This window comes from Cydia strobilella, chromosome 7 (assembly GCF_947568885.1).
Source record: "Cydia strobilella chromosome 7, ilCydStro3.1, whole genome shotgun sequence".
Classification (NCBI taxonomy): Eukaryota; Metazoa; Arthropoda; class Insecta; order Lepidoptera; family Tortricidae; genus Cydia; species Cydia strobilella.
The window spans coordinates 7,923,843-7,945,143 of record NC_086047.1 but is presented as its reverse complement, the minus strand read 5'-3'; the positions used below and the strand labels follow the sequence as shown (position 1 = coordinate 7,945,143).

General features: G+C 36.1%; 3 protein-coding genes across 6 annotated transcripts in view; 2 read left to right on the top strand and 1 right to left on the bottom strand.

Annotated features, from left to right (window-relative positions):
• LOC134743136 (adult-specific cuticular protein ACP-20-like) overlaps nt 1-21,301 on the top strand; it is a 294,612-nt gene that overhangs the window by 26,852 nt on the left and 246,459 nt on the right. The window lies entirely within an intron of this gene.
• LOC134743119 (cuticle protein 7-like) overlaps nt 1-21,301 on the bottom strand; it is a 44,197-nt gene that overhangs the window by 21,301 nt on the left and 1,595 nt on the right. For 3 of the 4 annotated variants that reach the window (XM_063676456.1, XM_063676457.1, XM_063676458.1), the window contains exons 5-6: nt 20,854-21,069; nt 19,202-19,807 (exon numbers count right to left, since the gene is read on the bottom strand). The exons of the other annotated variant lie outside the window; for it this stretch is intronic. In XM_063676456.1, the coding sequence (XP_063532526.1) occupies nt 19,724-19,807; nt 20,854-21,069 (300 nt within the window). In that variant the 3' untranslated portion in view covers nt 19,202-19,723. Of the gene's footprint in view, nt 1-19,201; nt 19,808-20,853; nt 21,070-21,301 lie in introns of those variants that run through there. 4 annotated transcript variants of the gene reach the window in all.
• LOC134743096 (zinc finger RNA-binding protein-like) lies at nt 1,054-16,237 on the top strand. Its single transcript, XM_063676417.1, has 4 exons — nt 1,054-1,379; nt 1,535-2,662; nt 14,980-15,079; nt 16,068-16,237. Exons 1-4 carry the CDS (start codon nt 1,371-1,373, stop codon nt 16,172-16,174), a joined length of 1,344 nt encoding a protein of 447 aa, XP_063532487.1. The 5' UTR covers nt 1,054-1,370; the 3' UTR covers nt 16,175-16,237.

The window sequence follows — 21,301 nt, the reverse complement described above, 5'->3', positions numbered from 1 at the left end:
GGTCTTATAATGCTAAACAAGAAATATATAATAATGATTACCAGAAATTACACTTTAAAAAATAATGAATCACATTAAGAATAAAAACACATTTAAACTTTTTAACAGCATGACACCTACATCAATTTAAGTGTAATGCAACTTAAAATATGTAGGTTGGTGGTTATAATTAATGTATACACAAATCAGTCCGCATTAATGTCTAATCAAAGGGGATTAGGATAATGTGAGCGTATTAAATTCTCCGCACCCGTATTTGCAAACGTAATATAAAGTCACTTCATTATACCTGCGAACTATAAATGTCGCACGCATTGCATTCTACTCATATGTTCTTAAATCGTAGGTAATAAACCTAGTTTTCATAATCCACGTTAAATGTTATTATTAGGTTTATTATATGCCGAATGCGCTTTGGCACGAATAATATAGATACTTAGGTATATATGCAAAGCAGTGCGTGTCGATACAGAAATAAGGCGAGGTGGTAGGACCAAGCCAAGCACGACTTCACTTGACCACCCTCATCGTAACACGAAAGTGTCTTTAAGGGAGCCCACTGACTGTCAGTCCGCTGCGCCGGACTATATCGGCCTGTCAGTTAGAACAAAAATTTGACAGTTCCGAACAACTGACAGACCGATTTCGACCGAAAGAGGAAAGTAGACCATCTGGCCGTTTGAAAAAACCGGCCATGTGCGAGTCGGATTCGCGCACCGTTGTTGTTATAGCGGCAACAGAAATACATAATTTGTGAAAATTTCAACTGTCTAGCTATCACGGTTCATGAGGTACAGCCTGGTGACAGACATACAGACGGACAGATGGATAGACGGACAGACGGACAGCGGAGTCTTAGTAATAGGGTCCCGTTTTTACCCTTTGGGTACGAAATGTTGCTTGTAGTTTGTAAATAATACATAGTCAGTTTTATTATTATGTACTTATAAAACAAATTGATTGTTAACAAGTACAATGATTTAATTAAGCAAATTGCAAATCCATGCCTCGATAATGATGACAAAGGACGTACTTAAAGTTTATTGAAGGACTTTGTTGAACTATGACCGGTGTTCGAGCTCAGTCGGGCTGCGCGCTTGTGTGTTGTGCTAGGTCGGCGGTCGCCGCACACCGCGCGCGCGGCCGCGCCCACCGGCGCAAGCGAACGTGAAAAAGTATGACCCGTTCTTACACATATGAGATCGCTATATAAGTCTATGCCGACTCACTTTGCTCTCATTTCGGCTCACGCTCAACTTTGGCTAATACATCAATATTTTTGGCGGAATCAACTAATTTTTTATGAGATACAAAATTTGTATGATATAGACTTCAGGTAAATTTTACCACTGAGATAAAAAAAAACGAAAATGAATACGGTAAGCTGGATTTCAAAATAATATATTATTTTATAGCTAGCCCTTTTAAATTGAATACTGCCAAAAACCATAATGACCCAGTCCTGAATGCAGAACAGTTGACACACATTAAGTGTTTCCTTTGTCCCTTCAAGCGATTTTTATTTTTATTGCAGGTAATATTGGCGGTCGCGTTGACGCTTACGAGTGTGTGCGCGTATCACGATCCGGATCTTAACTACCACTTGAGCCAATTGCAAGCCGCTCCGAACTGTGACAACGGCCACACGGGCTCCGGTCCCGGATACTCGTATCTACCACCAGCCGTTCAGCTCACCACCTCGGGAGTAAAAGTGGCTGGTCCTGCAGTATCGCAACAAGTGCTCTCAGCCCCTGCGTATCAGTATTCTGGATCTAGCAGCTATCAAGCGGGAGCTGCATACCAAGCCGCAGCAGGATATCAAGCAGGAGCAGCTTATCAAGTATCAGCACCCATTCAACCGCAACTTACACCGACATTCCAAACCTCATCACTGATTTCACACGCAAATGCTGCTCCTGCGTACTCAGCCCAGAGAGAATTTCACGGCTACGCCACCTCCGCCGGCTTATCTGCAGCAGCCTCTTCTGGGAAAACCGTGACACCTCTCGCAACGTATGCCCAGGCGCCCATCATTGCCAAAGTGACAGCAGCTCCGCTGATTGCCAGATTTACATTGGCTGCGCCCAAAAATAACTTTTTGTCTCAGAACTTGGTGTCGCAACAGGCGTCTTACGCTGCCGGGTCAGCAGCAGCTTACAGTTCGGAGGAAACGGGTAGCCCAGTCGTGGCGCAGGTGTATGCGGCTCCATCTGCTGGGTACGCGACATCGCCCGCCCTGAGACAACAGACTCCCCAACTTTTTGAGCCGTCACGATACACGGTAGCGCAACCTGCTGTATCTCAGTATAGAGCTGCCCCGATTTCTAGATTGACGCCCGTCGCGCCGGTGGCCTCGCAATACCGAGCGCCAGTGATAGCTCAATACCAGTCTGCTCAGCTCGCCCCTGCTGTATCCCAGTACGCTGTACCAGCAGTTGCCCATGTCGCGCCTGCAGTAACCCAGTTTGCTGCTCCAGTCATCTCCCAGCACGCGGGTCAATCAGTGGCGTACTCCACGTCCTCTATCAGCCATCACTCCGGCGGCGGGAGCATCGCGCAGTACGCCGCGGCGCCGGTGGCCATCAACCACAACATCGCCGTGGCCGCTCCAGCGAGGATCGCTCATGTCAAAAATGTTCACACGGACTTCCTGCAGAATTATGTAAGTTCTTCCAATTTTTCCTTATTTCGTAGATAGACATTCATTTTTATTAGGAGTTTCATCCATAGTTTTTATGCACTGATGTACAGTCCTAATTTAAAAAAATCTATTTTTGAAGTAAAAAGATAGTTTCCACGGGTTTAAATCCTCGAAAAATTATTGAAGTTAATTTCTCGTACCTTTTAATCTTTTTGGCTCTGCGCTATCGCTTTAATAAATATATATAGATAACCGAATTTAAACTGTTATGAGACATACTAACATTAAATAATTTCACGGTTTAGGCTCACTTGTTTTAGTCACTCGCGCGACATGCTATGCATGCATAACATGTGTAAACCGTGAAATTATTAAATATATATAGATAACTTCAACGCGGAAATATTTACTAAGTACATAAGAACTTCTTACAACTTCAATTTACGCATAATCGAAACGTCTGTCACTAAAAAAATAACCATCAATAATCGCTGTTATTTGTCGTTGTCGAAGTGTTTGCAATAATATCATGTAGATCTCTCCGATTAGCCAAGTTTCCTTCACCGGTTAATCTGCCACTTATCAATAATTAGGCATCTTATGATTGATTGATAATTTATTTGTCAATATGGGTTACAGAGGTCTTAAAACTAAAAAATGTTACACGGTACAAAATGCACCTAATCACCGCGTCCCGGATTACAGTACACATGATATTACTTCATATCCCGGCTAATAGGTGACGTAACAGATTTGATCGACTTCATTTGACTCCCAGGACGAGTTTTACGCACGTCAAAATCTTGACCAATTACCCCGTACCGCAACGGTAGCAAATTGTGAAATGTACCTACAGAGGACCTAGCTGATTTACTTTTGCCTCTTAATAATGTAAGTCACGCTGTTTGTTCTACAAAATTAATATGCGTTAAAAGTTATCATCATTATCTACGGTGGAGCTTCAAATGGTCTAGTTACCCAATTTGGTACATTGTCTGAACTTGTTGAAGTGTCGTCTCGGTTATTGTTTAGCCACAAATCACGGTTAAACATTCCAAGCTACCCGTGTAAGCAGAAAGCAATACCTACTCGTTTTCTCTTTATTCGGTATTTTTTTCTGAATTTGAATAATTACTATGTCTGGGCAAAGAATACCACCAGTTGTTTGCCTTAAACTCGAACCATACCAGTAGGGCTAGGTACCCACATAAGTGGATACATATTCAATTATTCCAAAGAAACAAACTAATAATATGATATTATACCTAATCGATTAATCGATCATGTCATTCGTTCTACTCAACACCGAAATAAAATTACATTTTGGTTTATTATTGTTAATTCTTCAATCGATCAAGCTCCGCCTCGCAAGGTTTAAATCAGCACACAATGCACTGCAAGCGTACATCGATCTTTATTTCAATAAATATGTCACGATTCAAATTTATATCTCATTGTTCAGTGTTATTTATGTATTTCAAACTTTATTGCACAAGAACAAGTAAAAAGTACAAAAGGCGGACTTAATGCCTTGGGGCATTCTCTACCAGTCAACCACTGTGTTCATATTGTTTCTCTAGTGTTTCCTTTATGATTATCACTTTCATTAAATCAAGTGACAGCATCAAATCAAAATAGTAACTCTTTTAATAAGTTAGTGCCTGCATCAATTAACTAAATGGATAAAAGACGCTATGTCGAAACGAAACATCAAAATTAAAGATTACGATCCATGGTAGTTGATGATCCACTGATGTGACAAAATTAATATTTCGAAACCGTTCGTCGTTGCTTTAAACTAAATTCATGTTTTTTAACGTGCGTGGTGCATAAAACCGATGTTCCGTAAACGTAAACAATCTCAAGTGAAAATTCAACTTGTTTAATAACAGTCCGTGACATGACGACCATATCGACGACTCTTGTGAAAAGTCTGTGAACTGTCTAATTTTGCTAATGGATGGTAGTTATTTTCACCTCAGCAGCTCGAACAAGCCTACTTTCCTCACTCCAGGGAGTGAAACAAAGTAGCTTTTTAATTTAGTGAAGGCCATGAACTGCCACTTCATACTTTTTTTTTGTCTGTATTATTCCGTGTAATTCGAAATCTACTGAGGTGAAAAATTATGTGTGCAACACGAGAGCAAAGTTATTTTACATCTCGTGTTTTTGAGTACCTCGCTAGGCTCAAGATTCTAACTTAGAGTCTTTAACTTTCTCGGGACTCAAAATAAACACTCGCAAGAAAAACCAAATTTCCTCTCTTGTTGCACAAATAACTATTGTCATCTTAGAAACTTGAGTTGACTTGTGACATGTAAATACGACACAAGGTACCGATGCAATGTTACGGATTCTCAAAAAACTCAACCTAATATTCTTCAGTTAAATACCGTGTTGAGATCGTTCCGACGAATCTCACAAAAACTTTGTACTCGCAAAAGACTTAGGTCGGGTTGCACCAAACCGTCTGTCACCGTTATAGCGTTCGCTAAATTTTATTGTATGGGAAGTTTCATAGTTCTCTGCTGCTTGACGTTGATCAGTCTGTTATTTGTGGTGGGTGCAACTGGCCCTAAGTTAGGCTTTAAGTTGACAGAAACTTATTCCATTTTTGAATTAGGACTGGCCGCTTGATGCAAAGTACAAACAACATACTTGCTGTGAATTTTATTTCGACTATAAAAGTCGAGACAAAAAGGCAGTTCTCGTTACAATCCCGCTTATGCGTAATGCGGTTTTTGTAAGTAGGTACTTAATCGTGAGACCATGTGGGAGTTCGCTTATGCAATTCCAATATTTCCGATTGTTACCTACCTAACTTGCTTAAAAAAATATTTATTTCAGAAAATATTTTGAAACGTAGAAAACGTAACGTAGGCAAACCTAACTCATAAATTTTTAATTTTTTAAGTTTTCCTAGTCAATCCTGAAGAAAAATCTGTTGTCGTTCAAGTTTTAAGATTGTACTTTGAACATTATCCTAGAGAAATACACCTAGGTTAAGTTACACACCTCACCATAATATGTGTACCCTATTTGTAAAACATCTGTGCTTTACAAAGGTCAAAGAACGAGCTTTGCAGTGCTTTTTTTTTTCGTCACACAAAAGACATCAACTAGCTCAAGTTCGGGTTGCATCACAACAGCAAAACATCTATTAGACCTGTACCAATAACTTCTGAGGTTATAAGAATATTAATGTTGCTTATTTTTTATATATAGTTTCCAGACCATATACTAAACCTAAAAATAATATTTTGTGTCATCCTAGGTATTTGCTTAGGTAGAAATTTAGGTATTTCTTTTTTCAATCAGCATTCTGTAAAAAAAATATTCGAGACGAAATTCTTTGTTTCCCTGTAAAGGCAAAGTGGCTTCCGACGTACACACGCATTTTGTGTCATTTTCATCCACGGGTATAATGGCATTTAATAAATACCTAATATTGATCCTAAAACGCCTAAAAAAATATTAGAGTCGGTAAGTGAAGTGTTGTACTTTACAGAACATATGTTATTCAAACAAATCTGTGTCAAATTCATCCACCGCTTTTATTTAAAAAAAAATTTTTTCTAATTAACACCCTGTATCTGCCACAAAAAAAAATTCATATTATTAAGTTTACGTCTACAATATTATAATACCACATTGAGACATCATTCATAATTTGGGTCATTTTGATCCACGGTTTTTTACTATCTGGCAAAATAAAACTCAATTGAGCAAGAAGGGCGTGCGCGGGGAAGGGTACCTACGCGGGTGGGGTGCTTATTATACTTGCCGCAATATCAGCTTGCGACTGAGATCTTAATACTATCTCCTTTACCCTTGTTAGACCAACCAAGAGTGAAAGAGATGGCATTATGAGCTGTCTCGCCACTTAGTTTTGCGATACAGTGTATTTATTTCATTCGGAGGCATAATTACATTGTCTTATCAATCTTACCGTAGTAGGTATATAAATATAATTAAAAATAAACTGTAGGCTGCACTCCTCATACTGACCAACATTTGTGACGTTCCTAATCAAAAGGTACCACTTTCTCTGACAGGTTATTTGTATAAAGATATAATCAAATTTCGTCTTTATGGTAACGACAAAGTGGTACCTACCTTTTGATTGAGAATGTCACATCAGCGACTTAAAAATTACTTTTGTTTCGATTTTTAGTAGACTTTTTAAGTTTATTTTAAGACGCAATGTATTGTGATTTTTGTTATGTTTAAGCGTGGCAAGCAACATTAATTACAATGATGATGATGTTCATTAAATACAATATTTTTTCATACTATACTGAACTGTCACCCTATACATGAGAATGAACAGCGCCCTCTTGACAATGATCATATATTACTGGTCAGGCTTTAATATGTGTCATAATTTAGTAAAGTCCCCTTTGTGGATTCTAAGTTTCCGAGTTACAGCAGTTTAGTGAAAGCGTTTTTTTTTTAAATATAAATTAAGGGTTGAATAAAGAGGAAAGAAAATTTGATTATTTTTGCGCTACGACGCACGGTTTAGGAGATACAGCCCTATAAAGATTTTTTTATTGTTTTTTTCTTTTTTTCTTTTTTACATTGTGTTTTTTGTATATTACTTTGGGGTTTCATAAAGGAGAACGAAAATTTAATTATTTTTGCGCTACGACGAATGGTTTAGGAGATCAAGCCCTATAAAAAAAATCACTTTTTTTGCGTTTTTTTTTGTATAAATTAATGGTTTGATTATTTTTCGCTACCATGCACGGTTTAGGAGATACATCCCTAAAGTTTTTTTTGTTGTTTTTTTTTTCTTTTTTTTGTCATTGCGTTTTTTGTTATTACTTTGGGGTTTCATAAAAGGGAACGAAAATTTTATTATTTTTGCGCTACGACACACGGTTTAGGAGATACAGCCCTAAAATGATTTTTTTCTCTTTTTCTTTTTTGCGTTTTTAAATCTTAATTAGGGGCTTCTTAAAGGGGAACGGATATTGATTATTTTTGCGCTACGATGCACGGTTTAGGAGATACAGCCCTATAAAGTTTTTTGTTATTATTTTTTTCTTTTTTTTTTCTCTTTTTCTTTTTTGCGTTTTTAAATCTTAATTAGGGGCTTCTTAAAGGGGAACGGATATTGATTATTTTTGCGCTACGATGCACGGTTTAGGAGATACAGCCCTATAAAGTTTTTTTGTTATTATTTTTTTCTTTTTTTTTTTCTTGTGTTTTTGTATATTATTTTGGGGCTTCATAAAGGGGAACGAAAATTTTATTATTTTTGCGCTACGACGCATGGTTTAGGAGATACAGCCCTATAAAGATATTTTTTAAAATTTTGCGTTTTTTTAAATATAAATTATGGGTTGCATGAAGGGGAACGAAAATTTTATTGTTTTTGCGGTACCACGCACGGTTTAGGAGATACAGCTCTATAAAGTTTTTTTCTTGTTTTTTTTTGTTTTTTTTTAAGTATTAATTACGGGTTTCTTAAAGGGTTTTTTTTTAATTATTTTTGCGCTACGACGCATGGTTTAAGAGATACAGCCCTATAATGTTTTAATTTTTTTGCGTTTTTTTTTAATATAAATTATGGGTTGCATAAAGGGGAACGAAAATTTTATTATTTTTGCGCCACCACGCACGGTTTAGGAGATATTATATCTATATATAGGTATATAGCTATAATAGCTCTATAAAGTTTTTTTCCTGGTTTTTTTAAAGTTTTAATTAAGGGTTTCTTAAGGGGAACGAAAATTTGATTATTTTTGTGCTACGATGTACGGTTTAGGAGATGCAGCCAGGGGGGTGTCACTGCGCAGTTTAGGTATATTTGGCCGGCGCACCGCCCGGGACGGTGTATGGCAGTGGGCTGCCGCTCGGCTCGCACGATAGTTGTGTCACGTGGCGCTCGCGCAAAATTGTAAATACGCAATGGCTTCGAAACCTAAATCGCGATCTAATCTGTATAAAAGATAATGTTCTGTTTACGGATGTCTGAATAAACGGAAGAACAAGGAAGCAGAAAAAACCTTTTTTTTAAATTCCTGACTATATTGACCGACATATTTTCAAAGGAATAAGTACTTTTAGGGATCCCTTATAGGTATAAGTCCGCCTTTGTACATTGTATATATTTTTGTTCTTTTATTGCGTTTGTAATCTGTCTTATGTACAATAAAGTGTTTACATACATACATACTTCTGTGGCATACCTACTTCCGTGAGAATCAGACATACTATCTCCGGCTAAAATTTTTATGTTTACAGAATCAACGTTTGTAATTCCTACATATTTATCTTAAAAATAATAAATCAGTAGGTATAGGTACAAAAACTTGTCAAGTGACAACCCCGTGCCGACACTCGCAGCTCGGTCATAAAACTGCGGCGCGCAAAGAAGATTCACGGTTCGTGCGCGGTTATAAGTTTCTATTTTGCTTGCAGGCGGCGAGTCTAGGTATAATTTTATACCTAAATCTGGCTTTTGTGAAGGAGTGAATTTTCTGTACGGTAGTACTATTAGTTATTCTGTGATGCAGCCCTATAAAGATTTTTTTGTTGTTTTTTTTTCATTGTGTTTTTTGTATATTACTTTGGGGTTCCGTATAGGGGAACGAAAGTTTTGTTATTTTTGCGCTACCACGCACGGTTTAGGAAATATAGCTCTATAAAGATTTTTTCCTGTTTTTTTTTGTTTTTTTTTTTTAAGTATTAATTAAGGGTTTCTTAAAGGGGAACGAAAAATTGATTATTTTTGCGCTACGATGCACGATTTAGGAGATGCAGCCCTATAAAGTTTTTTTTTTGTTTTTTTTTTTCATTGTGTTTTTTGTATATTAGTTTGGGGTTCCACAAAGGGGAACGAAAATTTGATTATTTTTGCGCTACGACGGTTTAGGAGATACAGCCCTATAAAGTTTTTTGGTTTTTTTTTTCATTGTGTTTTTTGTATATTACTTTGGGGTTCCGTAAAGGGGAACGAAAATTTTATTATTTTTGCGCTACGACGCACGGTTTAGGAGATACAGCCCTAAAATGATTTTTTTCCTCTTTTTCTTTTTTGCGTTTTTCAATCTTAATTAGGGGTTTCTTAAAGGCTTTTTTTTTAAATTATTTTTGCGCTACGATGCACGGTGTAGGAGATACAGCCCTATAAAGTTTTTTTGTTATTTTTTTTCTTTTTTTTTTCATTGTGTTTTTAGTATATTACTTTGGGGCTTCATAAAGGGCAACAAAATTTTTATTATTTTTGCGCTACGACGCATGGTTTAAGAGATACAGCCCTAAAATGATTTTTTAATTTTTTTTGAGTTTTTTTTTAAATATAAATTATGAGTTGCATAAAGGGGAACGAAACTTTTATTATTTTTGCGCTACCACGCACGGTTTAGGAGATATAGCTCTATAAAGATTTTTTCCTGTTTTTTTTGTTTTTTTTTAAGTATTAATTAAGGGTTTCTTAAAGGGGAACGAAAAATTGATTATGTTTGCGCTACGGATGCACGATTTAGGAGATGCAGCCCTATAAAGATTTTTTTTTGTTTTTTTTTTCATTGTGTTTTTTGTATATTAGTTAGGGGTTCCATAAAGGGGAACGAAAATTTGATTATTTTTGCGCTACGACGGTTTAGGAGATACAGCCCTAAAAAGTTTTTTTTTGTTTTTTTTTTATTGCGTTTTTTTTTTAAATATAAATTAATGGTTACATAAACGGGACCGAAACATCTATTTTTGCGCTACGACGCACGGTTTAGAAGATACAGCCCTATAAAGATTTTGTCCTCTTTTTTTTCTTTTTTGCGTTTTTAAATCTTAATTAGGGGCTTCTTAAAGGGGAGCGAAAATTTGATTATTTTTGCGCTACGATGCACGATTTAGGAGATACAGCTAATACAGCCATATAAAGATTTTGTTTCTTTTTTTCATTGTATTTTTCATGTATTACTTTTGGGTTACATAAAGGGGAACGTAAATTTTATTATTTTTGCGCTACGACGCATGGTTTAGGAGATACAGTCCTATATTTTTTTTTTACAATGCATGTGCTCGAAAAGTGCGTTTCCTACGGAGCCATATCGTGCGGAAAGTACTGCTTTTCCGCACTAGTGCTTTTTGTTTTCAATTTTTTTTTTACAGTACATATGGTGCTACTTTCTCGCACTAGTGCGGAAAAGTGCACTTACCGTGCATATGTCGAAAGTTTAAAGGGCCATATATACTGTAAAACGTACGATACACGTGCGAATAGGTAATTCGCAACTCGTGTCGATTTAAAACACTTCTTGTAATAATTAAACTTATTTGCCATGATATGTTTTTTTATTTACTCGCACAATGCATAGTAAAACATTGTATGATACACGTGCGTAAAGATGATTGCCGCACTTGTTGCATAAATAGCAATTTTTTTTTATCAAAGAATGAAAGAAAGTCACGGTATTAATAACCAAATTTTACTTTAGTGGTACCTTTTCCCTATCACTGTCACAAATGTATGTGGCGTTCACGTAAACGCGATATTTTTAAGATTTCCCTGCGCAATGTTGCCAGCTCGCTCGCAAATCAAACATGTACTTACAGTTCTTTTGCATAATGGTGACATTGTACAATATCTATAAGTTTTAAATAGGTAAAAGATAATTCGACGCATTCTTTGCTTGCTTGTTGCTTGTTGTTGTGTTGTTTGCGTAACTTCTTTGAATAAGTGGCGTTAATTTGGCGCACAGGCGAAGTAAACATGCGTTGCGTACGGCAAGGTCACGCCGCGGCCCCACCCTGCACGGCCTCCGTTGCCCATTCAGACCGCCCGCTAGCTTCGTTTGAACGCAAATAATATTTTTGTAATATTTGTTTATGCAGTGGATGCAAGTGACACAAATTCATACATCTTATTTATCCCGCATTTCAAATTAATAAGATGTAAACTCTAATATCTTTAATATTCTTTTGTAACGGTGACAGCCTGTTACAACAAAATCATCAAATATCTTATGAAGCTATGCCTTAATAAGACACAAAATCATTTAATGGACCTATTTAAACGATTAAATTCGACCTAAGTAATTTTTTTTAACTCTAATTTTTTTTTGTCTCATTTAGAATATTATGACATAGTATCAGATTGCAGTGGACGTAATTGACACAAACTATGTTTTCACACTAAAAAAACTATCCTAAATGCAACACAGTTACATGTTTTCTATCGAATATTTTTTTCTCCAAAATAATTCAAAATAAAAAATAATTACCACAAAATAACAAATTACTAGAAAAGCAAATTATATATATGACACAAAACAAAATGTAAGATTTACATCTTAACAAAGTATTCATAAGCGAAAACAGAATTGACTTTAATATTTTTATAACCTAGGGGTCAAAATATAGCCAGCGGTACAGGTCTATATCGTGACTTTAAAACAAAAAGGTCGCCACTGCAATGGAAACTTATTAGGAATTTCAACTTTATATAACACTTCCCAAGACTTGTTTTTCAATGTGACTTTTAGATTTAATAGATATATCCCGTGTCTAATTACTTGTTCTTCATATAAGTACCTCATCTAAAATATCGGGTATGGTTTAAGTAGTAAATCAACTTACGAAAGCTTCTCAATAACATACATGAATACGATAGGCATGTATTTCATTGACAGTAGAAAAGTGTCAAATATCGAACTATGTAGATATCTTGCAATAATATGACTTGTTTATGATACCAAAACGCAACAGCATGATCAAGTTTTACTAAATAGCATGATACGTATTTATATAATATTTATGTAAAGGTATGTAAGAAAACATATGATAGGTACATTAGGTACCATGAAATTATATCATATAATATGTAAAGGCACATATGGCACAAGTAGTAGTCCATTATTTATTTATGTGTATAGACATAACACGTTAATTAGTAGGTATACCTATATCTAATATCAAAGAGGATATAATAGGATAGAGCGGTACTGTCATAGTAAATTTTGAAGCCACAGTAAATTCACTCACACACACGACACACAATTAAAACTAAAAATAAAAATATCAAAAAAGGTATAAGTATTAGTTTTATGTAGTTTTTAAATTTAGTTTATAATTTTTACTTTAAGGATTTATTTGTTTTTTGGTATTTTTTTTGTATTTATGACCACTAAATATACAGGTTTACATTGTAAAAAAAAGGTATATATGGATAAATTATTTTTTTTATTTGCAATATTTGCATTAATTATTTTTGTATTATTTTGACTCATGTTATTTCGATGATATGCGTTAAAATTGTTAAATAACAAACGAAACCGTCAACGCCATCTATACGAGAGTAGGCCAAAGGTTGGGGCGCCATCTGATCGAGAATCAAATTTTCTTGATTTTCGAGGCAGGTTTTTTCCTTAGACTGTATCCATCTATTACGGAGTTATATTATATCTATCTTTGCTAATATTGACTAGAATCGAATAATCGGATATAAGTACCTAGTAAATTGTACAAATGTATAGAGTAAGTATTGTGTACAAATGTATAGTCGGCGATCTTCCCGTCCTAGATTTGAGTCGAACTTGAGATCCTAAATGATCGGATTAAAGTTTCATACTGATAAACGTGGTTTAGTCGTTATTACATGGTTCTGTGAAGTATAATTCATACTTCAGTCTTTTTAGCAAAATAATTATTCTTTTGCTAAATATTGCTATAACTATATTTATCATTCTATTATAAACGTTGCGTGAAACAACCAAACAAACTGTGCCGGTAAATCCGACGACTTTCGTACTGAGTCACATTTATTCACATTTAAAAAAAGTTATCGATTTTTGTACTTTTCCGTACCTACTTTTTTAATCGTGACATTTTACTTTGGACGTTGACACTTAATTAACTTTCTTACCTACATGACTGACACAAAGCCTTATTAAACGACGACAATTAATTTGTCGACAAAAAATTACAATATACCTTAACTAATCCTATTAAGTGCTAAACGTGTGCGCATATCTGTGGAGCAAACATTGACTTATATAACTTATATTGTACTTCGTAAAGACGGGCCCTATGAAGTGGGCCAGTTCGTTGGTGCACACATGTTCGCTCAGAATTATATGAACGGGGCCCTATCTTTACTTTTGAAATCTTTGAATGAAAATGAAAAATCAGACAAATTATGTATAAGTATTATAACGTAGGTACCTAGTGACATTAAATAAAGGAAATTGAGATAATGTCTTTATACATGCACTGCATCACATTGCCACACTTTGTCATTGCAAATGCCATGATGCAGCTTAGCTTGGTCCGATTCTAGCCCTTTTTACAACACCATAGTTACGATCAGTTAAGCAACTTAACCTTTTTATTTCTCAATTAATGAACAATTCAGTGACAGGTGGGTCAGGTAGTATGATCAGGCTTATAACCAATTAGTACCAACAAGAAACAGAAATGATAATTTGATTCCCAAGTAACAATCTGCAGCGCATGGTTGTGGTTTACGAAAGCTCGATTAAACTTTAGCTGGCATTCCCACGGCATTATGCGAGATGGATTGTGGATCGAAATGCGCAGGCGGCCCAACTAAGCCTGCCTAACCCCGCTCGCGCTTTTCACGCATCTTAAATATGTTTTATTGGTTTGTCTGCCCTTCGTTGCAATGATGCCGGATGTTGATTGTCAATAATTAGTGTTAATTTGTCTATATGATTCTTGTAGGTTGTAGGTACTAAATTAATTAAGGTACTTACCTATGTTTTGCAGATCGATTTTAACTGTCAATCGATCAATTTGACAATCAATTACCATCAATTTTGGGACAATACTCAAGTTTTTTCATAATCGCATTTTTTTCGCCATTTAATACCTACGTTGGTTTATTATGTAATTGATGCAAACCGAAATAACATAAAATTATTCAACTAAATAATGGTCAACATATTTGCGGTATTTAGGGTTCTTACCTAAACCATCAATCCAAACCCTAATGATTTTGAAAGTTGTTTGCAGTATCAAATATACCGATCAGATTATTTCCACATAATCCACATATGTAACACTGTTTATATCAATAATGTGCTGTCTATTCGTTGAACCGAATTCGAAAAGTAGTACATTCTGAATGTAGGTATTTAGGTAGGTAGCCAAAACCTATTACGGAGCTTGCCATAAAACCGAACACAGAAATAGGTAAAGATTAGTGACAATCTCAGTTACAAATACCAAATACCTATAATTTAAACAACATTAGTACCTAGCTCTATCAATAAATAGGTAGAACAGACAATATAACTTCTATAGCTTTTACTAATTTAGCCCTTATGGTAGGAACCTTAACGAATACTGATGATAATGATCTTTCGCAGGACGCGCATCCTCGCTACGCGTTCGAATACGCCGTCAACGATCCGCACACTGGTGACATCAAGCACCAGAAAGAACAACGCGACGGAGAAGTCGTCAAGGGTAACGTTATGTTATGTTAAGGTTGTGCTAACTAAAAACTGTGACGGTCGTTACCGGACGTGCACCCGCGCTCAGTGGTAAAGTAGGTACGTCATGAACGAGTCACACCGGTGACATCAAGCCCCAAAAGGAACAGCGCAATGGAGAAGTCGTCAAGGGTAACGTTATGTTATGTTAAGGTTGTGCTAACTAATAACTGTGACGGTTGTTACCGGACGTGCACCCGCGCTCAGTGGTAAAGTAGGTACGTCATGAACAAGTCACACCGGTGACATCAAGCCCCAAAAGGAACAGCGCAATGGAGAAGTCGTCAAGGGTAACGTTATGTTATACGATAACGATGGCGGTCGTTGCAGAATGTGCACCTTCGCTACGCGTTCGAGTATGCCTTGAGATCCCGCACATTGGCGACTTGAAGCACCAGAAGAAATAGTACGAAGGAGATTCGTCAAAGGTAGTTATTTTATAAAATAATGGGGACAGTCGTTACAGGACAAGCTGCCCTCAGTGTTAAATAGAATAAACTGAAAGGTTTTGAAGGTTTCATATTTCACCCATATCTATCTGGCCATTACTTGGAGCCAACCTGTAGCACCTGAAATAAGTGTTGGCATGTTTGTCATACTTACTACGTTCTTAACTTACAACGAAATTATTATTCGATGATCCTCGTGCCCTGTCAATCGCGATTTCTACTATTAAGAGTAGGTAAATGAGCATTGATGTGATGATATAATGTGATAAATGTGATAATGATACCTATTGATGATTACATTATATTAACGACAGAATTTGTAAAGCATCTACCTACGCTAAATGTTCTGATTGAGATGTGATGATATAATGTGATAATGATATTGATGATTTGTTTATATTAATGACAGAAAACATTTAAAGCGTAGGCAGATACATTTACACGATCCTTTCTAAATTGCCGCCTTCGGCGCAATGTGTCATCAATCCTGTCAATAAGTGTCTCGTTATCCAGGTCAGTACTCGCTGGTGGAGCCGGACGGCTCCGTGCGCACCGTCGACTACGTCGCCGACTGGGAGACCGGTTTCCACGCCAACGTGCGCAACGACAGACACCACTAGTGCCCTAAATGGGCGATGGGGATTACGTCAATGGATTTCAATAACAGTGCAATTGAAGAACTGACCCAGGAACGCTATATTACAGAGCTTTCCGTGTAAAAGCAGTTAAAATAGAGGCGAAAGAGTACCAGAGTAACTTCTAATTAAGTATATTATTAATATGCAGCTTACACTTCCTTATAGGTTCTTCTGAAGTGAACGTTCACTTCCGCTCTGCAAGAAATGGGAAATAGGCACAGGAGCATCAATTTAGGCGCCTAATATTGCTGGCGTCCATATACGCAAAGTTGTTGAGTACCTTGGCTCTAATCGCTCTAATACCTACTCTAATCGCTGAACAGTTTAATAATTATGGTTTACTATAGTTACCCAGGATTCTAAAACTTCATCCTCTCGTGTCTATGATTAGAATGGGTGCTGTTTATTTTATTAACAGGGCTACTTGCACCATTCACTAACCCGGGGTTAACCGCTTAAACCTGTAGTTACCATGGTTACCAGTACAATTTGACACTGGGTTAAAGATTTAACCGGTTAACCTCGGGTTAGTGGGATGGTGCAAGGGGCCCTAAGCAGTTTATTTAGATATCTAAGCACCACTTGCACCATAGCATGGTTCCATTTTTATCGCCTGTCACTATGTCTGTCCCTTTCGCACTTAAGTACATACTTGTTAGAACGTGACAGGCATGGTGACAGGTGATAATAATGCAAATGTGCTACGGCCGCAGGTTTAACCGGTTAACCCCGGGTTAGGAAATGATGCAAGTGGCCCTAAAAGTAGTGTGCATGACTGTGTTTCATATAGGAATATTTAAGGTTATCGGCGATTTAAAATAGAGCCACTTAAAACAAACAAGCAATTTTGCAAAACCAGAAACCAGTTCCAATAAATAATTGCTCTTATATACCCGCCGATGATGAAATAGGTATATGTATGTGCGAAAATGTAGATATCACTAATATCACTATATCACAGTTCCAATTAGATAAGCCAAGGTAATAAACAACTTAAGCTGGCTAATACAACATATCAAAAGATTATCTTTCGACCCTTCGCGACGGTAATATATATAGGTATCTTATCCTTCCGACATGTAGTAAAAACAAGTAAAATTAGGGCTTATTTTAAATTCTACCTCTATCTAGAGCTCTCTTAGCTAACAAATAGTTTTATTTAATGTCAAAAAATCAGGCCTGCTTGCAAAATTATACTGAAACACCATGAAACACACACAACTTGTCAGCAGAAAAAAGCCCGAAATTTAAATTTTCTATGGGAAGTCAACTCTTCGCGGCTATATTTTTTTATTTGTCGCCTTTTTCTACTGACAAGGTCGCTGTGCCAAAGAATACATAGGTATGTATTTTTCAGTCCCTGCAAAATAAAATTGTAAAGAATAGTTAGTTTAAATTTTCACTACTTACTTAAATTTAATAACATTAGTGCAATGTAACAGTAGTACGTATGATATGTATGCCTTTTAGAAATTGTTAAAATTACACAGGAATTTTAATGAAATTATAGGTTTATTGAGATTTTTTTAGTATTAAGTATAGATACCTACTTAATACTGCTAGATTTCCTTTATAGATTCGTAAGAAATCGTAAATACTTAGTTACTTCTTATGGATTGTATGTGGATAGGATTGTGCCATAACTTTTGGCCTCTTCCAAAACAGGACGCGCCAACTTTTTATTTATCAATAATTTAATAGCATTTCCGAAGCTAATCAATGAGTAGATAATCAACGGACGTGACCGCAATGTTTGTTTTAAATTATAATTAATATGCATTGCGTGTACGCAATAAGACACACATGTCGTTACTACTTGAGAAATGTTAAGCATGTACCTAAGCAAACAGAAACTTTAAGGGGCCCACTGACTATCAGTCCGCTGGACGATATCAGTTAGAACAAAAATTTGACAGTTCCGAAAAACTAACAGGCCGATATCGTCCGGCGGACTGATAGTCAGTGGGCTCCTTTAAGGTGCCGTAGTTCAGAGCGGGAGTTTTTGAAAAATCGTACCATTTTTTAAAATCACAAATTCACAATACGGCTGGCAAAAATTTTATTAGCAATCTTGAAGATTTTCTCTAGTGAAAGATACTGACGGGACTGCGGTCCCGAGCAGGCACATCCATCTCGCTCACGCTTACGCTCAGTGAGAGTGAGAGAAGAACACGAAGCTTAAACGGGGCCTTTAATGAATATGCCGTTCGACAGTAGCTAACCTCAACTATGGAGCCGGGGCAAGCAAGTGACACCGCGACATCTGCGCATGTGAAATGGATAATAGTCTATTCTATTAGTTATCTATCTCATTTCAACATTGCTTATTGCGAAAAAGATGGTCGTTCGTCGTAGGGGTCTACGGGATATTACATGGAGGTATTACATCTATCCTTTTTTCAGGAAATATTCTGCTGAGAGTCAAAGTAATGTAGGTAGGGCAAACCTTGGCTTATCAGTGATACTGCGTTATTATCTTACGCTAAGCTCACAACGGTGAAATGTAAGCAATTAAATCACTGCCAACCCGATTGCAAGCATCAAAACTAATAGCTGCCATCAATTTCATAGCTTGCATTTCCTCATGGTGAGAGCTGTGTAAGATAATAATGCAGTATCACCGAATTACCAAGTATCACCGAAAAGTGAAGGTTTGCCCTACATACTGTTTCCCTGTCCCTCCAGCAGGAAGATAAGGGAAAGTGTTCGGCAAAAGGATAGATGTATGAAGATTTCGGAATCCCGCTATGCTATGGATTCATTGATTTTTATTTAATATTTTTACCATATCGAAGCGCATCCGGAGTTCCATCGGATTCGTAATTTTAGTAACTTGAGTTATCTAAACTAAAAAGTTATTTTCTCAAGTTATCCTAAAAAGTGACCTAGTTTAAATGTGCTCTATAGTTTGTAAGTAATTTAATGTAAGATTTGTATCTGTATCTCATGTAAGTATTATTATACATAGTAGATTGCGTACGAATGTAACGATTGAATAAAAGATAGCAGTTTGTAAACAAAATACGTAGATTGTACAAATTGTACACAATAAACAATTTTATATTACCATTTTGTTTTATAACAAGTCACCAATACCGCTAATTGCTAATTGGCTTATGAGAGCAGAATATCCTTCGAAAACAAGGCTGGCAACGAGATACATACAAATACCAACATTACCAGCTACTCTATTATAATTATTTTCAATTTATACGTTTTTGTGGTGTTCCTCCTACACTGTGATGACTTAGTTGTTTAAATTATATGAATAGGTCACATCAGTTGAATGTACCTAATAGTCAAATTGATATATTTAACAAATATCACAAATAAAACCAAATGTTACAGTTTATTACTTACTTATATGGTAACAAAGGTGTGTTGCGATATATTCGGCCACTTTGGCCGTCACTATCTATTTGATGCTGATCATGCTGACTGTACCCTTGTCCTTAGTCCACACTTCCACAGCTGTTAAATATTAATACCTCCACCTCATAAATCAATAAAATGTTAATTTCTCTTAATCATTTAAGCCATTGTAAATCTATTTATCTCCTTTCCTATATAAAAGCACTTAGGACATGCAAAGTCTGGATCTAGCATTCTATTGGTCTGAAAATAAAAGAGAGAAACTATTAAAACACTTGCCTAGTTATTTACAAGTATTGCATTAAGTAGCTGAACTGTTCATTTACAGGTTTCAGGTAGTTTATTTATATTGAATATTATACATACTTTATATGTATACACGGCGTTTCATGACCCACTGAAAACCTAAAAACAGTTTGTTCAGTATCGATAGGAGAATCTATCGCGCTATATTTGAATGGGGGGTAGTTTTTTTTTTATAATTTTTATTATTTTTACATGCCCATTCTACAGGTTTGTAATGCAACAATATCAATAACTAGCATTTGACACGTTCTTTGTCAATGAGCAACACCCTTAACTGGCCATTGGTAAACCTTATCTCGTTGCAGTAAGGTATGCAAATGATCTGTAACAGTGTTTACGATGGTAACTAGCAATTGTTTGATGTCACTAACACGACGAAGCATCTTGTGTAGAATTACCAGTTGAATAGAATTGTTAAGAAATCTAAACAAGTAATATTTTTTTTAAATATTTATCGGATTAAAGAATAAATACTCAAGATGAGTTCAAAATAAATAAAAATTGTTGGGGTGTCTCAGGTTTTTAGTGGCTCAAGTAACACCGTGTATACAAGAACTGCTCGTTTCGTATTCGGGGATCTCGGAAACGGCTCTAACGATTTCGATGAAATTTGCTATACGGGAGTTTTCGGGGGCGAAAAATCGATTTAGCTAGGTCTTATCTCTGGAAAAACGCGCATTTTTGAGTTTTTATGTTTTCCGAGCAAATATTGAATATAAATCCCAGATTTATAAATGATTTATAAATCAAGCATGTTGGCAACCAAATTTCATAATTATTTCAATGAAATGTAGTGTTTAATGTATGGACAACCAATTTGACTTCTATTACACTTCACAACAAGTCCCATGTCACAGTGACAATAAATATGAAAGACATGTGAAAAACACATTATTGTCAGTATGGCAAGGAATAAAACTGGTCCGAAATCAAATTGTTTGTCTGTACATAGGTAATCAAAAAGGGCACAAAGGCAATCTCACCGAAAGGCAATAATAGCAGAAGATATGTGAGCAGCCCATGGTATGGGGTAAAACCGGTCTGGTAGAGCAACAGGCACATACAGTGAGGTGGGTCATAAGGGGTGGCCCTGGCTTTAACACTGGCTTCACATGCCACCACATATACTTCAATATGTTGCTGAGCCGTCTTCCGAGACCAAATATGTTCATCAAAGATATGATGGTGCCTATTAGTTCCTAAAAAAGATACAGGGGCTTTTGTTAAAATATTTAAAAAAAATTTAGTGTACCATAGAGTAACTTATACTAGAGCAGTACTGTCATAGTAAATTTTGTAACCACAGTAAATTCACTGCCATCGACACACTTTAAAACTAAAAATGAAGATTTATAAAAATACGATAAAATGTATTTAAATATGGATAAATGTTTTTTTTTATTTGCATTAATTATTTTTATGATTTTGACC

Coding starts and splice junctions, on each gene's coding strand:
- LOC134743096 (XM_063676417.1), top strand. Junction 2,663..14,979: donor CGGACTTCCTGCAGAATTAT/GTAAGTTCTTCC, acceptor GATCTTTCGCAG/GACGCGCATCCTCGCTACGC. Junction 15,080..16,067: donor CGACGGAGAAGTCGTCAAGG/GTAACGTTATGT, acceptor CTCGTTATCCAG/GTCAGTACTCGCTGGTGGAG.